Source organism: Tachypleus tridentatus, chromosome 1, assembly GCF_004210375.1.
Source record: "Tachypleus tridentatus isolate NWPU-2018 chromosome 1, ASM421037v1, whole genome shotgun sequence".
In the NCBI taxonomy this organism is placed as follows: Eukaryota; Metazoa; Arthropoda; class Merostomata; order Xiphosura; family Limulidae; genus Tachypleus; species Tachypleus tridentatus.
Genome location: NC_134825.1, coordinates 177,715,637 through 177,741,140, shown reverse-complemented (window position 1 = coordinate 177,741,140; position 25,504 = coordinate 177,715,637). Strand labels below are relative to the sequence as shown.

General features: G+C 32.0%; 2 protein-coding genes across 2 annotated transcripts in view; both read left to right on the top strand.

The window, feature by feature from the left end:
- The first annotated feature begins 4,933 nt into the window (after positions 1-4,933).
- LOC143233768 (uncharacterized) lies at positions 4,934-12,161 on the top strand. The gene is made up of 6 exons (XM_076470407.1): positions 4,934-4,951; positions 5,376-5,971; positions 6,109-6,483; positions 7,006-7,095; positions 7,598-7,747; positions 11,798-12,161. Exons 1-6 carry the CDS (start codon positions 4,934-4,936, stop codon positions 11,976-11,978), a joined length of 1,410 nt encoding a protein of 469 aa, XP_076326522.1. The 3' UTR covers positions 11,979-12,161.
- Positions 12,162-20,046: 7,885 nt separating this feature from the next.
- LOC143233763 (cilia- and flagella-associated protein 57-like) overlaps positions 20,047-25,504 on the top strand; it is a 36,833-nt gene continuing 31,375 nt past the window's right edge. The window contains exons 1-4 of the mRNA XM_076470393.1: positions 20,047-20,365; positions 21,186-21,694; positions 24,687-24,946; positions 25,198-25,372. Of these exons, the coding sequence (XP_076326508.1) occupies positions 21,221-21,694; positions 24,687-24,946; positions 25,198-25,372 (909 nt within the window). The 5' untranslated portion in view covers positions 20,047-20,365; positions 21,186-21,220. The remainder of the gene's footprint in view (positions 20,366-21,185; positions 21,695-24,686; positions 24,947-25,197; positions 25,373-25,504) is intronic.

The window sequence follows — 25,504 nt, the reverse complement described above, 5'->3', positions numbered from 1 at the left end:
TAGCAACTACTAGTAGAAACAGACTGTTCTGAAGATAAGAACTGAGAATATCCATCTAGCTTAAAGCATCAGTCTGTTGAAGGTTGATTGAAGAAGAAACAGACTGTTCTGAAGATGAGAACTGAGAATCTTTATGGTTAGCACGTCACATATTTCAGATAGACAGAGAGCTTTCTTGTTATGAAGGAAGAAATGTTGGTGCTTGTGGTCGAGCAGCCACAGATAAAAAAAGCACAAAACAATTCCTATGATAATGCTACACTTTACTAAGTAATTCAACTGGTGAGGAAAATATATGTGTAGAAAACGGCTGGTATGAGTTGGGAAAAATTTTTATGTAGAGGAGCAAACAACGTTGCGACCTTTTTCGGTCATCGTCAGGTTCACAAAGAAAGAAAGAGGTAACTGTTCGATAGCTGACCACATGTTTCAAAGGGCCTGTGTAATTGAGTGTAGGAATGTAGAGGGCGTGCTTAGATGTTTGACTATATTTATTAATATAGGTATAAAGGTGTTCCTTTGTATTGATTTATTTTGGGCTTGAGTTGTTATATAAGTAAGGCTTCTTTAATTTTGCGCTTGTTTATTTTTGTTTCTTTGTTTAGTATTTGGGCGTTTTTTTTTTATGGTTATGTTGTGTTTATTTGATTTTCAGTGTTCGAAAACGTGTGAAGGTGACTTTTTGTGTTCTTTGAATCTGGTTTCCATTTTGCTACTTGTTTCTCCAATATACAAGTCGTGACAGTTGTCTAATTGTATTTCATAAATAATGTTGGTGAGGTGTTTGTCAGTGAAGTTTTTACATAGTATAGACCTCAGTTTTGAATAAATTTGGTATTAACTGGAATGTCATATTTTGTTACTAGTTTTTGCCAAATGTTGGTTATTTTTCTGCTGATGTCGGGAATATATGGTATGCAGCAGTATATGGTTTCGTGATTTTTTGATTCGTGGGATATATTTACTTTTGTTACTTGATTTTGCTTTCTGTCTAGGTGTGTGCGTATAATGTTTTCTACGGTTTGTGGAGGAAACTTGTTCATGTTGATGAAGTATTGTTTTATTTCGTCTAATTCATCGTTAATTTTATCTGGTTAGCATAGTTTTATGGCTGTGTTTATTTGTTTTTTTTAGTATGTTGAGTTTTTGTTTTGTTTCATGTGCTGAGTCCCAAGGAATGTATAGTCCAGTATGGGTGACTTTTCGGTGGATTTCTGTTTAAATTGTGTATCGATTCTTGTAATTTTGAGGTTAAAAATGATATTTGATTGCTTTCTTCCTGTTCACATGTGAAGTTAATATTGGGATGTATAGCGTTAATGTGATTGAAAAATTTAAGTGTGTGTTCTGTAGATGTGAATCCTGTAATCGTGTCGTCTACATATCTGTACCAGTACAGTGGTGGATGCAATGTTGTGTTAATTGCTTGTGTCTCAACTTGTGTCATAAAAGTATTGGCTAGAACTGGTGATAATGGGTTGCCCATGCTCAGGCCATTTGTTTGTATATACAGTGGAACCTCTCTAAGTGGCCACCCCTCAGATTCGGTCACTCCTTGAAAGCGGATATTCAATCACAGTCCCTTTTTTTGTTTACATAATCCTTAATTATGTACAGTGGAACCCCTCTAATCAGGCCAGTTTGTCTCAGTCCCGAAGGTGGCTGCTTTAGAGGGGTTCCACTGTTATTGTGGTTGTTGAACACGAAGTTTGTCTTCATCGTGGTGAATTCTATGATGGTTACTAATTGGTTGCTGGGAATGTCTATAGATGGGTCAGGGTCTCGGATATAGAGTTCTAAGGCTATCTTGCAAGCTTCAGCGGTTAAGACTTCTGTAAAGAGGGATATAACATCGAAACTGGCCATTAAGGCTTCATGGTTAGGTTGATTAAGATTAGACTTGAAATTAAAGGAGTCTTTGATGAATGAGTTGGCTGATGTTACGTATTTGGAGAATGCCCATGCTATGTATTTACCAGGATTGTAATTAAACGATTTGTATGTGGACATTATTGGTCGTAATGGACAATCTGGTTTATGAGGTTTGGGGATGCCGTATATTTGTGGTGTGCGTGAGTCGGTTTTACGTAGGTAGGAATAAAGTGTTTGTGAAACTGTGTTGGCTCTTTTCATTTTTAGTAGTAATTAGTTCAGTTGCGTTTCGTGTGTCTTTGTTAGATTTGTGTGTATTGGTTTAAATTTGTTTGTGTCTGATAGAAAGTTTGTCATTTCTTGGATGTATTCATTCGTGTTTATTATGACTATAGCGTTTCCTTTATCTGCTTTTAGAATTTTTATGTATTTGTCTTGTTTTAGGTTTTTAATGGAATTAATGTCTCTTTTTGTAAGGTTGTTTTTTAGCTTTTTGTTTTGTGAAATTATGTTGATAGTTTTGTGAGAAAATTCTTTGCAGAAATCTTTTAAGATGTTTATAGGTGTTTCTGGAAAATATAATTTTATTATTTTTTCTGAAAGTTTGGCTGCTGGATGTCAATAAAATTGTCTAAGTTGTCTTCTTTCTGTTGGTTGTCTTCTTGTTTTTGTTTTCTGTAGAAAGTATTACAAGTCTCCTAGCTAGATCTTCTAAACATGTTTTAATTTATAAAGTTGAATTGCACCTAGGTGCTATTGTGAAGTTGAGCCCTTTGTTAAGTAAATGTATCACTTAAAGACTCAAATCATGGATACTCGTCACAGTTCGCCGATGATGTAGCAATATGGAAAAGTGTCCCTATACCAGAAATTGCAGCCACTAACATATAACCACAACTAAACAGAATAAGTGAATACTGCCAAAATATAGAATCAAAATAAACGCAGCAAAGATAGAATTAGTGATATTTTCAAAATCAATGAAACATCAAAAAGTACAACCCCAGTTTTACATGAACGGAGCGCTTCTCCAGACTGCTACATCTGCAACATTTTTAGGACCAGCATACGATTCTAAATTTACCTGGATAAAACATGTTAATAACATAAAAACTAAAATTTGGCGAAGAATAAACTATGCTAGGAGTCTAACTGGTAAACATTATGGAACAACTCGTGAAAACATCCTTAAAATATACAAAACATATGTAAGACCTGTAGTAGACTATGTAGCTCCTGCATGGATTAACTTAAGTAAAAAAACAACTGAAAACCAAACTACAATCATTACAAAATACATTAATTACAACAACATATATAGTACCCAAAACCACTTCATCAAAGTTCCTGCACAAATACTCCAATACACAAACAATACCAGATAGACTTCTACATAGTACAATAAAACATTTCGATAAAAATTGGAGAAAAAATGAGCTGTTATGCGAACAAGACAGGTATTACATATATGAGAGTCCTAAACACCTCTCTCCGATAAACTTATACATTAGATCATTGAGCTAAAATTAAGTATTAAAATTCAATAAGAAATAGCAATAAAAATAATATACTAATGAGAAAAACAGGTCACCTATGATCCAGACTTAGATATACATATACATACAATATACATGGATATTACCCTGAAAAGGGCCTGAGTTATATTCATCACTCTGGCCCACATGTATTAAATTTAAAAATACTAACAAGTCTACTCTAACAATGAAAAGGAAGAAGGAAAAGACCTAGTGTACCTGACTCTCCCGGGTATACAAATTTAAATACCCAAACAACTAGGGAGAGAGAGGAAGAAAGAGACCTTGTGTACCTGACCCTCCCAGGTATACAAATTTAAATACCCAAAGAACTAGGGAGAGAGAGAGGAAGAAAGAGACCTAGTGTACCTGACCCTCCCGGGTATACAAATGTAAATACCCAAACAACTAGGGAGAGAGAGGAAGGAAGAGACCTAGCGTACCTGACCCTCCCGGGTATACAAATTTAAATACCCAAACAACTAGGGAGAGAGAGAGGAAGAAAGAGACCTAGTGTACCTGACCCTCCCGGGTATACAAATGTAAATACCCAAACAACTAGGGAGAGAGAGGAAGGAAGAGACCTAGTGTACCTGACCCTCCCGGGTATACAAATTTAAATACCCAAACAACTAGGGAGAGGGAGGAAGGAAGAGATCTAGTGTACCTGACTCTCCCGGGTATACAAATTTAAATACCCAAACAACTAGGGAGAGAGAGGAAGGAAGAGACCTAGTGTTCCTGACCCTCCCGGGTATACAAATTTAAATACCCAAACAACTAGGGAGAGAGAAAGAAATTTCCAGTTTTTAACGATATTACTACAGCTTTTCACAACTGACTTCTTCAGCAATGCATAAAAAGAAAGTTGTATACAAGTACACTTAAAAACAAAAAGTTTGACGTTATTAATTTTGTTTTGTATTATTTTATTCAGAGAACTGAGCATTCACAGTTGAGGTAAGAATGACGTCACATGCTAACAGAAGCATTTATTAAAGTTTTGAAAAATAACACGAAGCGTTTCGATGAACAATGTACTAAATACTGAACCATATCTATGATGCATACTGAACCATTGGATTAGCGTTGAGTATGAAGGTTTATAACGCTAGAAACTGAGTTTAGATAAATTACACACACACACACACCATTGTATAGATTTGTGCTTAACTAGGAACAAACGATATTTACTAGAATATTGAGTTTTTAAATCATTATTTTCTGTGCCTGTTAAAGTTTTTCCATCTCTTTTGTCTACAATTAGGTCACTGTAATAGAGCGTGAACAGTGGAATAAAGATAAAACTAATTAATTAACAGCTGACCGTCAAATATCCGTTTTGTACATAAATCAATGACCTTTTGCATGCTATGGTTCGTCCCACTTTACTTACACAGTGTCATAGTCTTTAGTTTTATATGTTGGTCGCTTGGGAATCAGTATCACTCCCTTGTGGTTTCCAAACATTGTGTTTACTTACATTAGAAGAAGCTGTAGTCACTGGTGAAAATAACACAAACGGAATGGTTTGGGAAAGTTTGGTAAGTCACTGAAGTCCTTATTGTCAAAACTACCTGGAACACCTCGAACTAACCACAACAATACTCTTTAACAACTTGTGACGAGATTAGAAATGTTTCAAGAGCATTTTAATCATTTAACATAATCGAAAGTTGTGACGTCAAGATTAGTATTGTTTAAAATACTGGCAGAAATAAACAGGTTAAACAAGTGATTAATTTTTACCTCAACTTTTCAATAAAACAGTTTTTTGTTTGCTTACTTTTTAATGGCATACATTTTTTTACTGTAATTGAATCATCTTTCTTACTTTTCTTGATTATAAATTGTACATCTTCATATGTTTCTTATTTAAATCCGTAAGTAACGGTGTAAAAAGTAAGAAACATTAGTGGCGCTACCTTAATAATGTTGTTCTTATTAATTGTTTTAATTATTATTTAGTTATTCCTCGTACTACCTACAACGATATTATACCATACTGTAACGTCGGATCAAGATGGTGAAACAACTAGACGACATGAATATGACCTTCAACCACCACATATTGGCCATTCTGTGTCGCTAGGAGGAAAGCTTACTCTAGAACAACGTCCTGGCCGTGGTTTGACTGAAGTACTAGATATTGGTCATTTTGAGTCATTAGACGTAACCGTGACATCAAATCAACATCCTGACCACGAGTTGACTAAATCACTAGACAGTGGTCGTCTTGGTTCACCAGGTGGAACTCCGATCACAGAACAACATCATAACCACGAGCTGAATAAATCACTAGATAGTGGTCATCTTGGTTTACTGGATGGAACTCCGATCCCAGAACAACATCATCACCACGACGTGACTAAATATCTAGACAGTGATCAGTTTGGGTCACTTGATGATATTCTGATACCAGATCAACATTCTTACCATGAGCTGACTACGGTACTGGATAGTGGCCATTTTAAGTCACTAGATGGAATTCTGACCCCAGAAAAATATACTGACAAGGGGTCAACTAAATCACTTCGTCCTTCTCCAGAACAGATATTGGATGAGCATTTTGAAGACGAATCAAACACACCTCAAGTTAAAGGCCTATATTTTGAAGACGAATCAAACACACCTCAAGTTAAAGGCCTACATTTTGAAGACGAATCAAACACACCTCAAGTTAAAGGCCTACATTTTGAAGACAATCAAACACACCTCAAGTTAAAGGCCTACATTTTGAAGACGAATCAAACACACCTCAAGTTAAAGGCCTACATTTTGAAGACGAATCAAACACACCTCAAGTTAAAGGCCTACATTTTGAAGACGAATCAAACTCACCTCAAGTTAAAGGCCTACATTTTGAAGACGAATCAAACACACCTCAAGTTAAAGGCCTACATTTTGAAGACGAATCAAACTCACCTCAAGTTAAAGGCCTACATTTTGAAGACGAATCAAACTCACCTCAAGTTAAAGGCCTACCTACTCAAGCTGCTGACCACTGCAACGTTCTTATTGATGGAAATCAAGTCAGTTGTTTTAAGCCCGAGGATGGACATTACGATAAAAAACTGTAAGTTATGAACAAAAACCTGCTAATCGAGAAAATGTATGTATACAGTATTTAGTTGAGTCGACAATGATTACTGTCGACATTGAATTGTTGATTACCAATCATAGCAATCTAGGTTTCCGTGACTTGCTGATCGCCAGATATTCTGCTCTTCTTTGGAGTGGGACCAAGAAAAAAAAAATTAGATTTACTCTTCAAATTTATCTCCAGTTCCAGTTTAGGAAATTTTGTCACTTTCACCATCAAGTAATTAGCACAATTATTTTTGTAGAAGAAAATAAAACTGATTGGAGTTCAACCAAGAATTATTATTTACAATTTTTATTTTATTTAGAGCAAAGTTACAATGAGCTATCTGTTGCTTACAGAACGAGAAATCAAACCCCAGATATTAGAGTTGTAAGACTGTAAACTTACTGCTTGCCCACCTAATTTAAATATAATTAAAGCATTGGTAAATGTGTATTTCATTTATGTACAGAATAATGTCTATACATCTTGAGAACTATGTGATTCTTACAGAGAGCAGCTACAATACCATTATCCAGCTCTTCCTCGAGTATCTACAGGAACCAGCCGCTGTTCCACTTTAAAATATTACACCAGAAGGAGGTAAGTTTATTCACGGTGTTTTGGCTTTAAATACGTGTTTCTCACATTTTCTAATTGGTCATAAAAAACGTTTTGTTTTTATTCATAAAACGTTCCTTCTGTGTCTTTCTCGACACGGATAGGGCTGAGTTTCGGTAGCTGTTCTGGAAGTGTTCGTACATTTTATTTGTTTTTTATTTGATAACCAATCTTATATAACATTGAAGCGATTCTAACGACCACACAGTACTTCACCATATCCTTCTTTGTTAACCTATATAACATTTTGAATACCGATACCAACCATATTGTATTTTTAAAAGCAATTATGGACGCTAATCTTGGATCGAATTATTTGGATCTGTAATATTAATGTAGGTTTTCTAAAATAACTCTTTGGTTAGTTAATTTGATAACTAAGATATACAACACATAATACCTAATTTATAACCTTTCATCTCCTTCTTATATATTCAGTTATTTATTTCTTTATTTTTAAATATTATTACATTATTATTTTCAGGATAACTCTGGGATCGTTATTTAGCCCGTGTGTGGAAACAGGTTTCATTCTACGAACTCCTTTTTTCATGTATAACATAGACCAACAGTTGAGATACATTGTTCAAGATCCACCTCACATTCAACAATGTTATTTTGATGCTCGTTGTAGGTAAGTCTTGTGTTGTACAACATTCATAACACACGTACAACAATGATACATTGGCATTTAAGCCTCGTATTGTACGACATCTGTCAAACACATACAACAACTTAGTTGAGTTTTATTCTGTTGTAGGAAATATTATAATACTTCAAATATTTATTTACGTGAGTTTTATTGCATTGTAAGAAGTGTAATAACATATCAAATATACATTTATATGAGTTTTCGTCCATTATAGGAAGTCTAATAACACATATTTATTTACACGAGTTTTTATTGCATTGTAGAAAGTCTAATAACATATCAAATATTTATTTACATGAATTTTATTGCATTGTAGAAAGTCTAATAACACATGAAATATTCAATTAAATCAGTTTTATTGCTTTTTAGTAAGTCTAATAACACATGAAATATTCATTTACATGAGTTATATTGCATTGTAGGAATACTAATGACACATCAAATATTTATTTACATGAGTTTCATTGCATTGTGTGTAAGAAAATAACAGATGAAATATTTATTTACATGAGTTTTATTGCATTGCAGGAAGTTTAATAACACATCTTATATTTATTTACAAGAGTTTTCCTCCAAAGTAGGAAGTCTAATAACACATCAAATATTCATTTACATGAGTTCGATTCCATTTTAAAAAGTCTAATAACAAAAGAAGTATCAATTTACACCAGTTTCATTACATTGTAGGAAGACTAATAAAACGTTAAATATTTATATAAATGAGTTTTATTTCACTGTAGCAAGTCTAAATTCACATAAAATATTTATTTAGATGAGTTTCATTACATTGTAGGAAGACAAATAACATATCAAATATTTATTTACATCAGTTTTATTCAATTGCAGGTAGGCGAATAACACATGAAATATTTATTTAAATCAGTTTTATTGCATTTTAGTAAGTCGAATAAAACACATCTAATATTTATTTACATGAATTAGTGCATTGTAAAATGTCTAATAACACGTAAAATATTCATTTACATGAGTTTTCTTTCATAGTAGGAAGACTAATAACTAATCTTATATTTATTTGTAAGAGATTTATGGTACAGTGGAGCGCCGTTAAGCCGCGGTATTTGGGGGGGGGGGCAACCTGCTTAACCGCGGCTTAAACCTTTGTGACTGAAAAGCCGAAGTCGCCAACAGATCCGCCGAGGAGCCTCATCCGGGCCATTGCGTGATCATTATATCGGATTATCGAATTAAAATAATACTTTAATTATTGATCACTTTTTTCACGGATTTACCGCGGATTAACTTTAATGTATGGAGAGATGTGATTCGGTAACAATGGCGGCCTCCATAACGCTGACATAGAGACCGGATAAGGTAGATTAACGGTCGATTTCTATTGTAATATATTTTATTTATTTCCCAAGTTAAAGCAAATCCTTTTTAAATATACCCTTGAAGTTATAAAGCCAGGATTAAATTCGTAAGCCGCGTTTTTACACGTTCTTAAATAATCCTCGCTCACAAAGACTTGCTACAGCGGCTTAAGCGATTTCGCGGTTTACTGGTCCGCGGCTTAATGGCGCTCCACTGTATTGTAGGAAATTTAATAATTCATGTTATATTTATTTATTGTTTGTTTTTATTGAATTTCGCGCAAAAGCTACTCGAGGGCTATTTGCGCTAGCCGTCCAAAATTTAGCAGTGTAAAAGTAGAAGGAAGGCAGCTAGTCATCACCACCCACCGCCAACTCTAGGGCTACTCTTTTACTAATGACCGCCACATTCTAACAACCCCCACGGCTGAAAGGGTGAGCATGTTTGGTGCGACCGGGATTCGAACCCGCGACCCTCGGATTACAAGTCGAACGCCCTAACATATTTGGCCATGCCGGGCCATATTTATTAATATTTTCATTGCATTGGAGGAAGTGAAATAACACATCAAATATTTATATACATGAGTTTAAATGCATTGTAGGAAGTCTAATTACACATCAAATATTCATTTAAATCACTTTTATTGCATTTTAGTAAGTCTCAAAACACATCTGATATTTATTTACATGAATTTTATTGCACTGTGGAACGTCTAATAACACATCAAATATTTATTGACATGAGTTTTCTTCTATTATAGGAAGTCTCATAACACATCTTATATTTATTTACATTAAATTTATTGTATTGTAGGAAGACTAATAATAAATGTAATATTTATTTACATGAGTTTTGCTGCATTGTAGGAACTCTAATAATATACCTTATATTTATTTATATGAGTTTTATTGCATTTGAGGAAGTGAAATAACACATCAAATATTTAATTACATAGTTTTATTGCATTTTAGTAAGTCTAATAACACACTAATATTTATTAATATGAATTTTATTGAACTGCAGGAAGTTGAATATTACATCAAATGTTTAAAAAACACATCAAATATTTATTTAAATCAGCCTTATTGCATTGTAGGCAGACTAATACCACTTCAAATATTTATTTATATGAGTTTTATTGCATTTTGGGAAGGCTAATAACACATTAAATATTTATTTACATCAATTTTATTGAACTGCAGGAAGTCGAATATGACATCAAATTTTTATTTACGAGTTTAAAAGCACTGTATAAGATTAATAACACATCAAATATCCATTTACACCAGTTTTATTGCATTGTAGGAAGTCTGATAACACATCAAATATTTATTTACATGAATTTTGATGCATTTTAGAAAGACTAATGACACATAAAATATTTATTTACATGTGTTTTATTCATTGTAGTTAGGCTAATAACACATGAAATATTGATTTGCATGAATTTTATTGCATTGTAGGAAGACTAATAACAAATCAAATACTTATTTACATGAGTTGTATTCCATTGTAGAAATTCTAATAGCACATGAAATATTCATTTAATTCAGTCTTAATGCATTTTAGAAAGTCAGTAACACATCAAATACTCATTTAAATCACTTTTATTGCATTTTAGTAAGTCCAATAACACATGAAGTACTAATTTACACCAGTTTTAATGCATTGTAGGAAAACTAATAACACATCAAATATTTATTTACCTTAGTTTTATTGTATTGTAGGAAGACTAATAACATATGTAATATTTATTTACATGAATTTTGCTGCATTGTAGGAAGTCTAATAATACATCTTATATTTATTTATGTGAGTTTTATTGCATTTGAGGAAGTGAAATAAGACATCAAATAATTATTTACAAAGTTTTATTTTATTGAAGAAAGTCTAATAACACATTAAATATTCATTTAAATCAGTTTTATTGCATTTTAGTAAGTCTAATAACACATATAATATTTATTTACATGAATTTTATTGCATTGTAGAAACTGATAACACAACAAATATTTATTTAAATGAGATTTGTTGTTGTTTTGAATTAAGCACAAAGCTACACAATGGGCTATCTGTGCTCTGCTCACCACGGGTATCAAAACCCGGTTTTTAGCGTTGTAAGTCAGCAGACATACCGCTGAGCCACTGGGGGGCATTTAAATGAGCCTTATTGCATTGTAGGCAGGCTAATCACATATCAAATATTTATTTACATGAATTTTATAGCATTGTAGAACATCTGGTAACACATCAAACATTTGTTGACATGAGTTTTATTGAATTGTAGAAAGTCTAATAATACATCAAATATTTATTTACATGAGATTTCTTCTATTATAGGAAGTCTAATAACAAGTTATATTTATTTACATAAGTTTTATTGCATTGTAGGATGTCTAATAACACATGAAAGATTTATTAATACTCTTTTTGTTAGTTGGAATGACAATCGCCATAAATATTGTTATTTTTAATTTCAACCTTTATATACACATTGTTGACTTCAATAAAATGAATGAAACGATAAATTGAAGTTTCTAATGTTGCATTGTTTTCCTTTTAAAGGAGAAGAGGCTTAATCAATTTCAGGGTATAAATATTAATAAGATTACGTTATATTTAAAGATGTGAGCGAAAATTTAAAATCACAGAAATCATTTTTTCCTATTTATGTAGAAAAAGACACTCTTCTTTCAGGTTCGCAAACAGAATTTGCTTCCGTTTCAATATATATTTGTTAATGTCCAAATGTCATTTAAGGACCTGTGTCCACACCCTCTTGGCATGGAACCCTTCTACACCTCAGCTGGGAACGTTTTTCGACACTTTCCATTTCGCCTGCTACTGCGAGTGTCCTGGACATTTCCATAAAGGATGACATTATACTGTGTATCTTACATGATGGTTTTATAAGTATTATTAAACTGCACTTAAATAACAAATTTAACTTTTAACGTTTCAAATAACAGAAACTAATAGTAACACCTAGACTTGATAAACGTATTAAAATATTAACTATTAAATGTCAAACAAGGTGTGAAAACACAAACAACTATTTCAAGAAAGAAAGTGTTTAAAATAAAAACTGTTTGATGGAACAAAGTGTTGAAATATTAACTACTCTCAGATGAAACAAAGTGTTAAAATACTGACCACTGTTGAATGAAACAAGAGCTTAAAACACCAGCTACTGTTTGATGAAACAGAGTATAAAACACACTATTGTTTGATGAAACAAGGTGTTTAAACAATAATCAATGTTTGATGAAACAAGACATTTAAACACTAACTATTGTTTGATGAAACAAAACTATAAAACACTAAATAAATCATGATGAAATAAGGTATTAAAACACGAAATACTGTTTGATGAAACAAGGTGTTAAAAATACGTTCTATTTTATGACACAAGGTTTTAAAACAAACTATTCTTTGATCTAACAAGGTGTTAAAACATTAACTACTGTTTGATGAAACAAGGTGTTAAAACACTAACTACTCTTTGAGTATACAAAGTATTAAAACACGAACTACTGTTTGATGAAATTAGGAGTTTAAACACTAACTACTATTTCATGAAGAAAGGTGTTTAAACACTAACTACTGTTTCAGGAAACAAGGTGTTAAAACACTAACTATTGTTTGACAAAACAAGGAGTTTAAACATTAACTATTGTTTGATGAAACAAGGCTAGTACTTATTTTTTATTACCTTGATTCATCAAACAGTAGTTGATGTTTTAACACCTTATTTCATCAAGATAATAAAAAATAAGTACTATTTTATGAAACAAGGTGTTCAAACACTAACTATTGTTTGATACAATAAGATGTTAAAACACTAACTACTGTTTGGTGAAACACAATGTTTAAACACTTCCAATTGTTTGATGAAACAAGGTATAAAACACTAACTATTGTTTGATGAAACAAAACTATAAAACATTAAATAAATCATGATGAACGAAGGTGTTAAAACACTAACTACTATTTCATGAAAAAGATGTTTAAGCACTAACTACTGTTTGATACAATAAGATGTTAAAACATTAACTACTGTTTTATGAAACCAGGAGTTTAAACATCAACTACTGTTTGATACAATAAGATGTTAAAACACTAACTACTGTTTTATGAAACAAGGAGTTTAAACATCAACTACTGTTTGATACAATAAGATGTTAAAACACTAACTACTGTTTTATGAAACAAGGAGTTTAAACATCAACTACTGTTTGACACAATAAGATGTTAAAACACTAACTACTGTTTTATGAAACAAGGAGTTTAAACATCAACTACTGTTTGATACAATAAGATGTTAAAACACTAACTACTGTTTTATGAAACAAGGAGTTTAAACATCAACTACTGTTTGATACAATAAGATGTTAAAACACTAACTGCTGTTTTATGAAACAAGGAGTTTAAACATCAACTACTGTTTGATACAATAAGATGTTAAAACACTAACTACTGTTTTATGAAACAAGGAGTTTAAACATCAACTACTGTTTGATACAATAAGATGTTAAAACACTAACTACTGTTTTATGAAACAAGGAGTTTAAACATCAACTACTGTTTGATACAATAAGATGTTAAAACACTAACTACTGTTTTATGAAACAAGGAGTTTAAACATCAACTACTGTTTGATACAATAAGATGTTAAAACACTAACTACTGTTTTATGAAACAAGGAGTTTAAACATCAACTACTGTTTGATACAATAAGATGTTAAAACACTAACTACTGTTTTATGAAACAAGGAGTTTAAACATCAACTACTGTTTGATACAATAAGATGTTAAAACACTAACTACTGTTTTATGAAACAAGGAGTTTAAACATCAACTACTGTTTGATACAATAAGATGTTAAAACACTAACTACTGTTTTATGAAACAAGGAGTTTAAACATCAACTACTGTTTGATACAATAAGATGTTAAAACACTAACTACTGTTTTATGAAACAAGGAGTTTAAACATCAACTACTGTTTGACACAATAAGATGTTAAAACACTAACTACTGTTTTATGAAACAAGGAGTTTAAACATCAACTACTGTTTGATACAATAAGATGTTAAAACACTAACTACTGTTTTATGAAACAAGGAGTTTAAACATCAACTACTGTTTGACACAATAAGATGTTAAAACACTAACTACTGTTTTATGAAACAAGGAGTTTAAACATCAACTACTGTTTGATACAATAAGATGTTAAAACACTAACTACTATTTTCTGAAGCAAGGAGTTTAAACATCAACTACTGTTTGACACAATAGAATGTTAAAACACTAACTGCTGTTTTATGAAACAAGGAGTTTAAACATCAACTACTGTTTGATACAATAAGATGTTAAAACACTAACTACTTTTTTATGAAACAAGGAGTTTAAACATCAAGTACCGTTTGATGAAACAAGGGTATAAAATTCTAAATACATCTTGATGAAATAAGGTGTTAAAACGCGAACTACTTTTTGATAAAAGACGGTTCTAATACACTAACTACTGTTTGAATAAACACAAACTGTTGTTAGATGAAACAAGGTATAAAATGATAAATACTTTTGATGAAACAAAATGTTTAAACACTAACTACTGTTTGATGAAAGAAGGTTATGATACAATAATTACATGTTGATGAAGCAGGGTGTTAAAACACGAACTACTGTTTGATGAAAAAAGGTGTTGAGAAATAAGTACTGTGTAATGAAAAAGATGTTAAAATCCTAACCATTGTTTGATGAAACAAAATGTTAAAACACTAACTATTGTTTGACGAAACAAGATGGTTAAACACTAATTACTACTTGAGGAAACAAGGTGTTAAAACACTATCTACTGTTTGGTGAAACAAAATGTTTAAAGACTTCCAACTGTTTTATGAAACAAGGTGTTAGAACACTAAGGACTGTTTCATGAAAGAAGGTGTTTATTCAAAACGTATCGAACTTCAAGTATAAAGCTGACAATAATAAAAATTCTGTCATAACCAATAGTATTTACTGCAAAATAGTAGCATTACAGTGCTGATTGAAATGCACGATCTGGCACGAAATATCATGTACACACACACATGACGATTTATTAAAATGGCCCTTGGTTTTTACAAAACTGCCACCCTTCATCTTGTTCTAATGTACAGTAACTTACAACAAGTGTTATATATATTAGCTAACATCTAATGGTTGCTCAAGGTTATTGAACTTTTTCTTTGTAACTCGCACTATATGTGAATATTCCGAATATTTTAAAACACTTAAAAGATTAATTTGTGAAGAGATTCAATCATTTCATAGAAGAACTGCGAGTCATTGATCACGTAAAGGCAGTCTACGATGATAGAACAAGCAACATTGGTCCCTGTAATACAGCGTACGTCCTGAAGAACAGAAATGATAGAATATTATTCTACTTTTGGCATACTGGCATCACGTGTTAGACCTTTTTTGGTATGTTTTCTAGGATTGTTTAGTTCTTTCCTCTAGTTTAGGTATTGCAATTTTTAAATTGATTCCAACAATCTTAGGGCCTGGCATGGCCTAGCGCGTTAAGGCGTGCGCTTCGTAATGTGAGGGTCGCGGGTTCGCGCCCGAGTCGCGCCAAACATGCTCGCCCTCCCAACCGTGGGGGCGTTATAATGTGACGGTCAATCTCACTATTCGTTGGTAAAAGAGTAGCATAAGAGTTGGCGGTGGGTGGTGATGACTAGCTGCCTTCCCTCTAGTCTTACACTACAAAATTAGGGACGGCTAGCACAGATAGCCCTCGAGTAGCTTTGTGCGAAATTTCAAAACAAACAAACATCCAACAATCTTAGGAATACATGAACTAGTCCAGTTATGAAACTTCAGCTGACCATGATAGGTGGCGGAATCATAAACAAAATTAAGGATAATGTCACCGAGCTTACCACAAAACAACTTCCGGTCAGTCAATCTATAGACGGTCTTGGACTAACCATAACCTTTCTTAGTGGTATTCCTCCTGGTGGAATGCGATTTATAATATAAATAACACTGCATCATGCATGATGGATGGCTGAGACATTACATAAACTCAAGATCTGAATAATTATGGGACACTTTAAGCTCATTGGCTGCAAGGAAGGAGGATCCTGTAACATCTGAATCTCTGTTGTTTGAGTCTATCTTACGGCATGGTTCACTACTGCTGATGCCACTTCTACTTCTTGCGTTGTCGTGTTTAATATAGGAAAATGAATTCTGCTCTTTCAAAATTTGTCTATTAAACACTTGCTAAATATTTATGGTGTTCAATCACGAACTCATTGATTTGACGTTCATGATTGAACCTGTAAATTGCATATCAGGATGTCTGAGGGCATTTTAATTGGCAATATGGTCACGAAGAACGTAATAAACCTCTTCGGGTGCTCTGACATTCCATCTGGTTTTCTAGATCGTGACCCTGAACCATGAGAGTTCAGGAAGGTCTGCTGACAGTTTAAGACTTTAGTGTGGTAAATAACAGTGCTGAACGAGGTGTGACTGTTATTGAGGAATACAATGTCACCATTACAAAGGAAGAACAGAAAGCGTTCTTTTTAAGTTGTGCAGGATCGTGAAAGACAGTTTTAAAACAGCAACAATAAATCATTAACAATGTAACCACACCAAATAATATCAATATGTATTTATACCATTGTATATGCAATAAAATATAATAACATACTTCAAATAAATCATTTATAGTATATGACAGGTGTATTTTATATCACTAATATAAAGGTCCGTAAAAAAAAAAAAGACGGGAAACCATTGGAGTATGATTAAAAAAATTACAGAATTTAACTACAACGAATTTGTCTGTACCTCCAAAATAGATTTACTCTTCACTTATTTCACCGGTCTTGAAACAATTCTTTGTTCGCCTCATTTTTAATAAAAACTACACAGAAAAGTAAAATTTTATCATAAACAAAAGTACGTGTACACTCTGAAAGAGACTGAAGTAGCACCCTTGAGTCTTTTAATTGTATTCTAGGTCAGGAAGTAAAGAAATATAGTGCGGACACTCTTTTATGGTTCGTGACATACAGTAGCAGGCTTCTGCAGTTTAGAAAGTATAAACTTCTCTAAATATGGTGCAAGATGGATGAAGTTAGACATATATTTTTGTACATTGGAACAAAAGTAGTGGTTGAAAGTTTTAGAATTTTTAACTTGAAATTTTACGTGGAAACGAGAACCGCTCTAATATGTGTATTTCCTGCTCATCACAAAACTGATGACTCTGCTTGTTAGTTGTTAATTTGTTAATATTTAATTTGTGTTGTATTATACTTTATTTTAAAGAAAGACCAGATCAATTTTAAAATCACTTTAAGTGTTAAGGTAAAAATTTTGTAATATTTCAGATGATAAGACTTAAGGTGCCATAGTGTATGTGGAAAAAAGTCACTACGGTTTGAAATAAAATCATAGAAAATCTTACACGTTGGCTTTTCTTTCAGAATTTCATAGTCAATTTTTAAAATTGAGCTAATTGATTAGGGGAGCCGACTGTTAACTCTTTAAATATTCTTGTCTGTGAGATTTGACAGTTACCCTTATAGTGCAACCACGTTAATAAGATTTGGAGCACTCTTTTGCAACAAAAGACCATGAACAGGGAATTTACTGATTCACAGTTTGGCACATTAACCACCAGGCCGCGTCTGGCCCTTACATGTGCAAAATAATAATTTTTCTTAAAACATACAGCTGAAAGGCTTATTTCATTTTCTACCAAATCCATGTAAATGTACTTATGACTTTGTGTATCTTACCCAAGCCACAGATGTCTTTCACATCTGCACGTAGTTGTTGCTTAAGCAGAGATATTGAAATTCATTGTGGATATTGTTGTCTCAGTTATCTTGTCGAACTGAAGTGGCCATTCTAGCCTTTGGGTTGGTGTGAGGTTTGTGGTTAACGTCAATGAATGTGAACTTTACAAAAGTTTAGGGATTAGGCTCTTGAAAATGTACCATGTCATAAAACTCAAAGAATTTCTCCAGGCAGTATTTGTTCCCTCTGACACTGCAGTAACCACCCAGAATAATGTATAACTGGCAAAGTCTATTGCACTTTTTATGAATCTGTGTTTAAGCATCAGCTTCCTTAGCCTTCTCCTTCTGGACAGCTGAGGTCGTCTAGTGACAATAAAAGCTCTGTTTGCTCTGACTTGTATATGCTATCGCCTTGGCACTACTCTTTGAAGTATGTCTGATGTAGCCTAATGGTTAGGGTGCACAACCTACCATATGCACATCGAGGGCTCGAATCTCATTATCGAACATGATTGCACTTTCAGTATAGGGGCGTTATAAAATGATAGTCAATCCCACTTTTGTTAGCAAAATGTAACTCAAGAATTGATAGTAAGTGGTGTTGGCTAGCTGCTTTTCCTCTAGTCTGTCACTTATCAAGTGGAACAGCTAACACAATTCCCTTCTAGTAGCTTTATGCAAAAGTCAACAAATAAACAAATTTTTAACTAATCATTTTCTGTTCAGATTTCTTACTCCTAGCTATGTCTGTCCTAACAAGTATGGTTAGTGGTGGGCAGTAACTTGTTAGAATAGGCTGTAGTTGGCTTACGCTAACCAACTGAATGATAAGTACTCTCCAACCATCAAGAAGCCTTCCTGGTGCAGTACTTTATGCATCTCAGCCCTACTTATAACTGTTAACTAAGCATTTTCATATTGTTACTATAGCAACAGAGAGTGGTAAAGTATCTTATCCGTTTGATGATATAACCAGTTTATATGTGTGGCACTATCTCGTACATCTTGTAGAGCAAATTTGTGTTAGCCATAATTCCCATATGCCAAATATGTATTATCCTAGTTGTGCATACAACTAGGCTTCAGGTGTTTAAATAGTGGGACTAATATTATTAATAGATTAAACTCTGTTTCGATTTTTTACAATAATTGTTCTTGTACGAACACCTTTTACAAGCTGGCACAGCATGGTTTATATTTAATTATACTTGTCATAAGACATTATGCAAGGCCTATTATATATATTTGAAGCTTAATATAGTTCCTTAGAGATTTTCAAGAATTAGAAAAGCAAATTATAATAACAGTAATGTTCTTGTAACAAATTGCCTAATATAATATTCCGTTTAATAGTATGACTGTTATATCTCAAATGGCCTGAAGAACTCTAGATTGAGCCAAACGTAAGTCAGCAATGCATATGACGAATATAGTGTAATCGGAATGCTACAATTATATACCTTTATATATATTTTTTTAATTCTCTAGTAAACAAGATTAAAAATATTGTGTTAAATCGTATAATGAGTCTAACATGATATATCATGAGAAGTGTAGTCAATTATAATCATTATTGGACAGCTTATAAAACGCGTTCACATCGAAGCAATTGCTGTTAAACTCAGAGATCTGAGAACTTCTAATTGTTAACGGGCCTAACTACTTTGTTCTGTTGGTTATTCAACATAAATCACACTATTAATTCACAAAAGACCACGAACTATTTTATATAATGAGACAAAATAGGCTATTGCTGAGCACCAACGTAAATTTTTTGTACATTTCACTGTTTATGTCATGGATAATTATTGCATAGTATGTAATATTCAACATTGTTGTGTATAATGTAACGATTGTATTTAAATTTCCACATCTGACAAATAGCGCATGTAAAATATTGAAATCTTCTGGTATTAACTCCAAAATTATTATTATTTAAGAAAATTATTTCAAACTACATATCAAAACTTTAACTGAAAGCTACTTGTAAAAGATATAAGCTAATAATATGTTGTTGTTTGTTTTTATAACAATGTATCAAGCTATATTTCTCTTTAAATAAACGGAAAATAAATGCAAAGTTGAAATGAAGGGCGACACCTATTATTTAAATTTAGCGTTCCATTCTGTAGTTATGACAACTCTACAAACAGGAATTTATTAGCTGGACACAATTTAAAACGACTAATTTATAGCTACGATGAAACATAATACAAAATAATTTTGATGGTTTATTGAACCTCAGAGCTTTGTATGAAATGAAAACAAAACGTATTTTGATTACTCTCTGTAAAAATCTGTCGTGAGAGAACAGCTGTTCTTTTATTTTATGACGACTTAGGTTAATGTTAGTGTTTTTATACTGTAGACTGTATTGTAGGCAAGGGCTGTATTTAATTTTACAATACCAGAAAATCAAAGTTCACATATTTGGAAGCTTAACGTTAGGATAGGTAATTCATGACGGTTTTTAAGGAATGCTTCTTTAATTTTTTGGATTACTTATAGTAGTTAGTACTGTTGAGTGTTGTAATATATTTATTGTTTTAAATTGGGTATTAATATCGATGCTGAATGTGAAAAGCAGAGGTCTAATTGTACTACTTGTAATTAAGTAGTACATAGTGTCTGACTTGTTCTAAGTAGAATAGATTTCATTTCAATTTCATGAGGAAGCAGAATGAAAAAAATAAAGTGAAAAATTAGTGTTTTAAAATTAGGTTTTGAAAGTGTTTTTGTAATGGAAACTTCAAATTGGCATCATAAAGTTTGTTTTCAACTGTAGCTTAGAAAGAGTTGCAAATAATTTATTGTTAATGAAATAGCTTATTTTTTTCTTCATAAAATCCATATAATTAACTGAATCTACTAATTACTTTGGGGTTTTATGGTTGTTTTTTTTTCATATAGACAGCCACTAGTAATGGTAAAGTATAAGATGTAATTTATGTAACTGTGTGGATGTAAATAATGTTGTTACAAGAGAACGCCTAACTTGATAAAAACTTGTGTTTCCAGTTGGTCAACATCATATGAGGTGAATGTCTAATATATTGATTTTAATGTACTGAATCAGTAAGGCTTGTTACAATCCAGTAATAAGAATAAATACTATGTGTTGTAAGCCAGTACATAATGTACATTAAAGAAAGCACAAAAACAGGTTTATTCTTTTAAAATATCTCAATGTATGAAGGTAAAAATGTCATTTTATTATATTTTTATATTTATTATTTGTGTTTAATTCTTATAAATATTTGTGTGTTGATATAGGTTTCAGGTCTCAAGGAGTATTTATTGAATACAGCATGACAAGTTTACCCTTGGTACAGTTGCATCATGTTTTTGGCTTCTTTTGTAAGGTGCGAAATTGTGTTGAATTTTATGACGAGCAGACAGTCATATATGTAGCAGGGAAAGTTATTGTATTCCATAATGCTGATCATAATGTTCAAAAATTTATTGTCTGCAATGAATTGAACGATATTACTACATTGAAAATAAGCAGTAACCGGAAATATTTAGCCGTTGGAGACAAAGGAGTTGATAAACCGAGTGTATTAATATTTGACTTGGAGGCTTTACGTAAGAAAAAAATACTTTCTTCTAGTGATATGCAGTCCAATATCTTTGTGAGTGTGGCTTTTTCTCCTGAATCAAAGTATGTGATAGGGCAAGGTGGTATGCCAGAATGGACACTCAGCATGTGGCACTGGGAGAAGAATCGTCTCATAACAACTTTCAAGCCTGTAAATCTCTCTCCTCATGCTGAAATTCATGAGGTAACAAACTAAAGCAATTATCAAGTGCCATATGCAGTCTTAAATAAAATATCTTAATCTTAAAGGATTAAAATAATTAGTGATAGACTAATTAAAGGCATGGTTATTGGTCAGTTCAACTGAAACAACAGTATTAAAGTAAACTTATAATCATTTTGAACTCGTTGGTAAGGTCTATAAGAAACAACAGAACAGATTACCTTTCAAGTTACAAATATTACCAGTCAATTTGTTAGATAAGAACCTTGAACTAAAATCCAGAGAATATGATGATTTGTTGTATGTAATAATAAACATCTTTTTAAATTTGCTTTTACTTAAAGATGCATCTTGTATCAATACTGTAAAATATGTATATTATGTGCTGACATCTCTTGTTTATGTGTTGTTTATATTATTTTATGATTCAGATAATGCTAACATATTGTTTGTGTGTACTTCTATCATTACAGCACCTCTACACACATCACATAATTTATTTAAAGCATGGTTAAGAAAAGTAGTGTTAATTTAATACCTTCTAGTATGTAGGGAATTAACATCTGTTACATGGGTGTCAAGCACTATAGAGTAGCATCTGTTACATGGGTGTCAAACACTATAGAGTAGCATCTGTTACATGGGTGTCAAGCACTATAGAGTAGCATCTGTTACATGGGTGTCAAGCACTATAGAGTAGCATCTGTTACATGGGTGTCAAGCACTATAGAATAGCATCTGTTACATGGGTGTCAAGCACTATAGAGTAGCATCTGTTACATGGGTGTCAAGCACTATAGAATAGCATCTGTTACATGGGTGTCAAGCACTATAGAATAGCAGTCAATTTGTGGTTGTTTAATCACTTGTTTTTAAATGTATATTTAATTCCAAAAATTATTATTTTATGTTTTATTTGTATTATGTTATAAATAATAGGTATAATGTGTATGTTCTTCTATCTTGCTGCTGCTTTACAAAAGGATTTTGGTTTTGGTGAATAAATGGCAGGTGGCTGTTTGTGATAGTAATTACTAACCATAATATTTAAACCTCAATGAAGAAAAAAATTAGAAGTGAACATTTTCTAAAAACGTTTTTTTATAAAGTGCTGTATAAGAAAAGAGTTCCTATTGTACTCTTTAGTGATACACAACTCACTGAATCAGTTATTCAATTATTATAACTTTAGTGATACACAACTCACTGAATCAGTTATTCAATTATTATAACTTTAGTGATACACAACTCACTGAATCAGTTATTCAATTATTATAATTTTAGTGATACACAACTCACTGAATCAGTTATTCAATTATTATAACTTTAGTGATACACAACTCACTGAATCAGTTATTCAATTATTATAACTTTAGTGATACACAACTCACTGAATCAGTTATTCAATTATTATAACTTTAGTGATACACAACTCACCGAATCAGTTATTCAATTATTATAATTTTAGTGACACACAACTCACTGAATCAGTTATTCAATTATTATAACTTTAGTGATACACAACTCACTGAATCAGTGATTCAATTATTATAACTTTAGTGATACACAACTCACTGAATCAGTTATTCAATTATTATAACTTTAGTGATACACAACTCACTGAATCAGTGATTCAATTATTATAACTTTAGTGATACCAACTCACTGAATCAGTTATTCAATTATTATAACTTTAGTGATACACAACTCACTGAATCAGTGATTCAATTATTATAACTTTAGTGATACCAACTCACTGAATCAGTTATTCAATTATTATAACTTTAGTGATACACAACTCACTGAATCAGTTATTCAGTTATTATAACTTTAGTGATACACAACTCACTAAATCAGTTATTCAATTATTATAACTTTAGTGATACACAACTCACTGAATCAGTTATTCAATTATTATAACTTTAGTGATACACAACTCACTGAATCAGTTATTCAATTATTATAACGTTAGTGATACACAACTCACTGAATCATTTATTCAATTATTATAACTTTAGTGATACACAACTCACCGAATCAGTGATTCAATTATTATAACTTTAGTGATACCAACTCACTGAATCAGTTATTCAATTATTATAACTTTAGTGATACACAACTCACCGAATCAGTTATTCAATTATTATAACTTTAGTGATACACAACTCACTGAATCAGTTATTCAATTATTATAACTTTAGTGATACACAACTCACTGAATCAGTTATTCAATTATTATAACTTTTACTGATATAAGCTGTAATATTTTCACTTATTATAAGTAACAAAGTTTAATGAAAAAATTAGTTTTTTTAAGAACTCCAGTTTATCTTATCTCTATTTAAAAACTACATCAATAAAGATATAAGCAAACAATATTTAACTAATATTTTAATAGTTCATAATTAGACACCATGCTGCTCATAAGATTTAAATCCACTGAGTATTTTCTAAGCATGTTATCATTGTGAAGTCAAATATGATGTGTTGATAGTTGTCATGTGTTCTCAGTTTGAAGACAGGAAAAATACATTTTGGCTAAAGATAACAAGAAGTTAATGAGCGTTAATCATTAAAATGATTTGACTATTAATATTAAATGTGTGGTGATTTTCACTTGTCAGAGTTAATAGTTTATCACATCAGGTAACAAAATGTTTTAAACTCACAATTTAACAGTTAATATAAACTGAACAGATGTGAAATGTGGGAAAATTATTTTACATTTGACAGTTATATTCATAACCTAAAGATTCATGGTATTAGGAAAACACAGAAGTTACACAGTCAGTTGAAAACAAAAGTAGTAAATCTTAAAACCCAAGTGCTTTAAAAAAAGTGTACATTTTTTTCACCAGGGGGTACACGTAACACTGGTATAGCAATCAGTAACAGTTTCTTGATAGCATGTTAATGTTTATTTTAGTGAGATTTGGTAAAGATTTATTAGAATTACAAATGTGAAATTTATTAAATATATTCAAATCTCTTCATAATCTAAGACAATTTACAGGTTTCATTTCATCCTCAAGACTCAAGTCAAATCTGCATTGTTGGGAAGGGGGTATTTCGTCTTTATCGTTTTACAGAAGGAGCTTTCAAACAGTTTGCTTGCCAGAAATATGAACAACAAAACGTGTTTTTGTGCCACAGCTGGACTCATAGTGACAAAGTTGTTGTTGGGACACAAGACGGTCGTATTGTGGTGTTTGAAGCAGGGGAAATAAAGGGTGAGATTTTTGTCAACGATACCGATGTAGGTGATACACAAAGGTATGGAAAGATTGTTTTCATAAATTATTAGCTGGACTGCCAAATGTTTGTTTTATAAAAATATCCTTCTGGGTGTGTCAGTTGATTACTGACCAATTTTATTATAAATGTAAATATTTGAAGTAGTATATCATGACAAACCTAGTTAATTTGACACTAACATTAGTAAGACATCTCTTTTAACTTAATGTGTTTAAATATGTTTTTGTGTGATGTAAATATAATTTGATTTGTTTTAATAAAATCTTCAGTTCACATGCTAGTCTCAAGAGTGTTATGAACAAACCATTATCCACCACCCAGCCTGTGTCATGTATTGTGACAAAAGCTAAAGGGCTGATCTGTACATTTGGAGCTGAGAAAGTTGTCGTGTATGAAAGAATAGAAAATACAGAGGTTGGATATAGATACGTAAGATCAGTGAAGGTAATTCAAGCCACTAGTGTGTTTACTTATAAATTAACAAAACTTTACAGTTATAGTTTGCCTATAATTGTTACAGTAATATATACTTTCATCAAACTACCTAACATTTTTACCAAACATTGTGTTTTACAA